Source organism: Notothenia coriiceps, unplaced genomic scaffold, assembly GCF_000735185.1.
Source record: "Notothenia coriiceps isolate Sejong01 unplaced genomic scaffold, NC01 NC01_scaffold00005424, whole genome shotgun sequence".
NCBI classification, from domain to species: domain Eukaryota; kingdom Metazoa; phylum Chordata; class Actinopteri; order Perciformes; family Nototheniidae; genus Notothenia; species Notothenia coriiceps.
In genome coordinates, this window is record NW_011338125.1 from 17,197 (window position 1) to 23,329 (window position 6,133).

The 6,133-nt window shown below is 38.1% G+C and overlaps 1 protein-coding gene across 2 annotated transcripts; it reads right to left on the minus strand.

Moving 5' to 3' along the window:
- Positions 1-86: 86 nt before the first annotated feature.
- On the minus strand, positions 87-4,523 carry LOC104942910 (battenin-like). 2 transcript variants are annotated; one of them, XM_010768221.1, is made up of 6 exons: positions 4,234-4,523; positions 3,458-3,494; positions 2,350-2,446; positions 2,164-2,239; positions 1,759-1,843; positions 87-675 (listed from the first exon to the last, which is right to left on the minus strand). In XM_010768221.1, the coding sequence occupies exons 1-6, from the start codon at positions 4,286-4,288 to the stop codon at positions 480-482; spliced, it is 546 nt and encodes a 181-aa protein (XP_010766523.1). In that variant the 5' UTR covers positions 4,289-4,523; the 3' UTR covers positions 87-479. The 2 variants fall into 2 exon arrangements, with proteins under 2 accessions (XP_010766523.1, XP_010766524.1); XM_010768222.1 differs by having other exon boundaries at positions 527-675; positions 1,759-1,854; positions 2,165-2,239.
- Positions 4,524-6,133: the final 1,610 nt, after the last annotated feature.

Sequence of the window (6,133 nt, forward strand, 5' to 3'; positions counted from 1 at the left end):
TGTGTGTGTATATATATATATATATATATATATATATATTCTTTTTTAAATATATTTTTGGGGCTAGATTGTGCCTTTTCTTAGAGATACAGAGGTGAAATGGGGAGATAGAGGGGATGACATTGCCTGATGGGTTCAGCCATCTGGCAGCCTGATTATTGTTCTTTTGAGCAGTTTTCATTTTCTGCAAATGAATCCTCTAGAGCAAATATTTTTATTTTGAACTATATAATAACAATATAAGAAATAAGGCAGTTCAATCAAATATTTCCTCCACATCATGTTCTAAATGAGTGTTGTAACTCAACACTCATTTAGATTAATTTGCCTCCTTCTCTTAAACTTCTTTGCAACAGATATTAGAAGGAAATGTGTATGCACATACACACACTTAGTTATTATCAGGCATGCTGATCCATATTTCATGATAAAACTATTAAAGTATCACATTTCAGTGGAATCGTCGCAGCAGCACCCGTTCAGATAAGATTAGCTGAAACCAAGCTGACTCTTTCTGATACTCCGTTATCAGATGTTCCACTACACAACGATAAGAGCTGTGACTCAAAATAATAAGAACAGAATTTACCCAGAATGCTCATCCAAATCGCTGAGGAGAAGGACACCAGGAGGAAACTTGTGGCTGCCATCAGGGCGCAGAACAACACCCGGAAACTAGAGAAACAGGAATGAGGCAGTACATCCACAAATACTAATGTATTATACATTACATTGTATTTAGCTGACGCTTTTATCCAAAGCGACTTACAGTAAGTGCATTCGACCAGGAAGATACAACCTTGAAGTACATCAGGTTTCATAGAGCCAAATATTTCAAGTGCTACTCAACTGGCTTTAGATACACCAGTCCTTTATTAGTATATAAGTGCTCAAACATTTAAACATGTACAAACATATAAACATGCTGTTGTTTGGACAACGTGCTCCTATGAACAGCCAATCGGATGTATAGCCAGCACAACCTGTACTAGAACGACTCCACTTTCATACACTTCCATCAATCAAACTGAATACTTTTATATATAAGACCACGGGAAAATGGTATGAAAGAGTTGAGTGAAACAGTAGCACGGTGAAGCCACTGGAAATGTTTAGTAAATGACATCAATGGTGCTAAATGTATCAATAAAACAGGTTAGAAGGACCCTAACCAGGTTAGAAGGACCCCAACCATCAGCAGCAGCCTAACCCTTTTCATCTGTGTAACTCAGGACTAATATCAGAGTATACTAATACACTGTATCAGCTGGAATATACACTACATGTTAGATTGTTTTGATATCTTCCTTTTGTCTTTCAATTGCACATTCATTCTTCAATGTCTTATTTCTATATAAATACATTTATTTTATCTTCTTGATTTAATTTCTCATATTTATACAAATATTTGTATATGTTATTTTTTATTTTACATGACTTAATTTAACTTCTTGTGTTTTTATAAATGTATTTATTTGATCTTTTTTATTTCATATTCTTACTTTAAATCCTTATTTCAATATAAATATTTCATTATATATTTGTTATTGATCTTTTATTTGATTTCCTTCTAAAAGGAATAAACATTGAAATGAAGTGTTGGGATATGAATTCAACATGGAACAACTGTTGACATTAACCAGGGTACAGGCAAATGTATCTTGAATGTATTTGAACTCAACTGAGCGACACCACTAAAGGTTTGTGTCCAGCACTGTTCACCCTGGACTTTGACGGACAGGTACACAAGTGTCTTACCCATAAGGCAGTTTGTGGATGACACAGGGAGCCACCAGCTTGATGATGAGCGTTGGGAGGATGTCCGCTAACAGCACAGCCTGAGGAGGACAGCGTCTTTTAAATCAATTGTGTTTTTATGTCACATTGTTGCAATTATGTGGGATATCTTTTATGGTTTTCAATACTATGAATGTGTGGCGATATATACTGTATGTTTTCTATGTGTGTAACAACGGCTTCGTTTCTCTGATTGTCAGTACCTCTTCACTCATCTCACTTCCTGTTTGCACACACACACACACACACACACACACACACACACACACACACACACACACACACACACACACACACACACACACACACACACACACACACACACACACACACACACACACACACACACACACACACACACACACACAGAAACAGGGTTACAGTCGTAGGGGCTGCTGCTGCTGTTCCCAGCCTGGACATCCACAGTCAGCGGGGATGGAGTCTACATATAACACAAGGGAATCATTTTGTGTTCATAAGGAGATACAGCTTCAAGGCATTGGCAATAACAAGACTCAGTGCAAATACTGAAATACTGATTGAACTGCTCACAGGTGAGGTGGCGTTCGCTGACTCTTGCTTTTTGAGGATGTCGTGTGCGGCGCTCAGCATTACCACATAGGCAAAGTTGTTGCACAACCCGAGGAGCCTGGGAGGATAACAGAAGAAGAGTTACATCATAATAATAATGCAGGGTAAGCACATTCACATGCATCAAGAACACACAGCTGAGCCACTGGTTGGTGGAAAAAGATGGTGGTGTTTAAAAGAGTAACTCCTGAATAAAAAGAAAAGACCAAAATATACCGTGCTCCAGTGTACAATCAGTGTTGTAGAGGAGTGACCTATATGCAGGAGTTCATAGGGATTTAAGTAGTATTTCATACTTTTTTTTTCCATTCATTTAACTACAATATTATTAATTCTGCTTCATTAAAGGAAAGGAATGATGTGCCTTTTTATTTCTTGTTTAGAATTCATTCTCTACCTGCACACCTTTCCTTTCAATCACATCTTGTTCAATAAACAGTCAAATAAATGTTAGACCTGTTCCTACTGTCTTTCAATTTAAATTTGATTTGAAAAACTCAATGAATTGGCATTTTACTGACATTTTGATATCATATTCTGTTATAATCTCATATAACATCTACATTGATCATTTGATCATTTTTCCGAAGCAGATTGCATCACTTTGGTAAGTAGCTTCAGTTAACCCTTAAGAAGCTTTGCTGTAGTCTACCTGTGTGAAGATATATGAATAAAGAATATAAACATTTATATGTACAGATATAAAACAACAATTACATTACATGTGTCCACAATGATGCCGAGTGCAAAGAGGGATGCAACAGGTTGGGGATGATGAATGTAACTTAACCCTTAGATGCATAAGTGGGTCTCTTTTGACCCAGTGAGGTATCTTTGTAATTACATTTTTTTATCATTTCATATTCCAGCTATTCCTCAAAAAACATGTTTTGGATATCATGCCATTCAAATGTTAATTTCAAATTGTATACATTTTAAGAAATTGTAGTTTTTGTATTACTAGCCCAAGCTTCCATTAGTGGGTCAAAAATGACCAGCATGCGAATTATGGAATTTATTTTGTAATAGTGTTTATTCCGTTAGACTTTCAGCTTTTGCAAACACTCACCAGAATCCAGTCCAGTTCCGCCATTTTGAGCAGCTGCCTGTGAACACACAGACACATGACTTTAGCCACTCATACAGCATATCAGTCTGTTTGCCAGCTCATAGAGTCCTATTGTGAATCCAGAAATGTTGAGTAATGTATAGTGTGGGTCCCCAGCACATAGAAACTGCCAGATGCTAACTTTCATATGTTGGGCAATTTGCAATGTGGACTACAGTTCAAGTTTGGGATATTTCTGGTTTGGTTTTGGAGGTTATTGAGGATGCTGATTCCATTTCTGTTCCAGTTTGAACCAGAACGTGGCAATATTTATACTCTCTGTTGGCTGATGTTTGCTGAATTTTGTGTCGATTTGAAAAGATCTAGGGGACTCTGGATCGTTGGAATTCGACATATTGCTTATTTATTTGTAAAAAAATCAAATGTCCACAGTAGAGATAATAATGTCATCTTGTGCTCTCTATATCCAATGCTCGCAACATTACTCATGGTAGTCAAAATCAGTCCAGCGAGAGTATACATATTTCCACTTTCTGGTTCAAATTGCAATGTTTGATCCTGAAAATGTCAACAATTTCAATATCCTCAATAACTTCCAAAACCACTTCAAAATTCTAAATTGGCCAAGCCATTTTAAAACTATGTCTGCATATGCTAATGCAACTAATACTAATTGTGCAAATTGCCCGACATATGCAAGTTAGCATCCAGCAGTTTCTATGTGATGGGGACCCGTAGGCCTACTAGTACATCTCTAACATACAACTTTAACCCACCGTTACTGTCAGAGCGCTGCGCCGCGTCTGCGTTAACGCTGTCCGCCTGCTCCATGGTACCGAACCGGAGGAGAGGTATCACACTGACGTTACCGGACGCCAGGCTACAAACAGTTAACGTTACCGGGCTAACGCTGTTAATGTTACCGTGCTAAAGTTTTTACCGGACTGACGTTGCTAAAGTTCCCAGGATAAGCATCGTAGACTGCGGCTCACGAGCTGTGACGATATGTATTTAAAAAGCGCGAGCTGGTTTCATTTTGTAAACTTTGACGACGTCCCGTCACATGAAACGCGGTGTTTCATAAAAATAACTCCCAGTGGAAACAAAACTATCTAAAATCGTTCCCATGCAGTGACGCTATTCAGCATAGGCTACATACTGAGCTTGTAGTATAAGACAATAATACTTTCAAAGTGAAATGTTAAACCAACTTGATTAGCGAATAAGCCACGACGCTGAAGTTGGTTTCCGATTCAGAGCATCGGATTCGGCAGAAAGTTAAGGGACATTTAATATACAGCGCTGAGCGAACAATCCTCCGTGTTTGAACCTCTTAAATCGCTGCATAGCCGATTTATTTGGACTGGATTATCCCAGAGAGTCTAAAGATTCTTTATAACCCAGTTTGGGATTTGTGAAACCTTTATTCTATTTGTGAAAATACAAAAAAGGGAGATTTCAGTGCTTTTTTCACATGTAGACCACATTAGACCAGGTCCTGATCTAAAACCACTATACCTAGACTCATCAAATCTGGACTGGATTATCCCACAGAGGCTAAAGATTCTTTATAACACAGTTTCAGATTTGTGAAACCTTAATTCTATTTGTGAAAATACAAAAAAGGGAGATGTCAGTGCTTTTTTTACATGTAGACCACATTAGACCAGGTCCTGATCTAAAACCACTAGACTTACACTCATCAAATCTGGACTGGATTATCACAGAGGGTCTAAACATTCTTTATAACACAGTTTCAGATTTGTGAAACCTTAATTTTATTTGTGAAAATGTAAAAAGGGAGATTTCACTGTTTTTTAAAAAGCTCGCTTTTTTTACTGTTTTTGTTCTGCTTTATGATTGTAATGCATGACTGTGCCAACATGTGTCTCATCCTCCCTGCTCTTGTTTGTAGGCTACACCTGCTTTTTAGGAGACCAGGCCTCAGAATTATGTTCTTTCTGCCAGTGTATCAGCGGTAAGAGTCCATCACAAACTGCAGGGTCTGTCACCCAGCAGGAGCTAGGCTAATATGCTGACAGGCACAGAGCCTTAGAACGCCACATACTCCAAAAGACAGATGATGTAGCTCACATCAGGGCACAGAGCTGCTGCAGCCTCACCTGACCCAGAAGCTCTTTGGCTAAAGCTATTGAATGTTGTGTCGGAAGCATCCTGAGGCCACAGTGGCTTCAGAACATGTATATAGTCTATCTTAAAAAACATCTTGAATGTATTCGTAGAAAGTTAGTTTGTTATTTACTGTTGCATTTAACTCTATATTAGATTCTGTTGGTTTCTGTCAGAGGTGTAAATAAACCAACCCACTGCTATAATCACACTCTCGACCTTGTTCTGACTTATGGTATTGAAATTGAGCAACTATTAGTCGAACCGCATAGTCCTGCTTTATCCGACCATTTCTTAGTAACTTTTGAAGTACTGTTACTAGACTACAAAGCATTAGTCAAAAGCTCCTGCAGCAGAAACCTATCTGTTAGTGCTAAAGCCACATTTAAGGAAGAGATTCCACCAATACTTAACTCGATAGCATGTCTGCATGTAAGGGAGGAAACTTATACAAAATGTACACCACCCCAAATTGATCATGTTGTTGATATTGCTACAGATGCGCTGCGAATAAAATTAGACTTGTTGCTACACACACACACACAC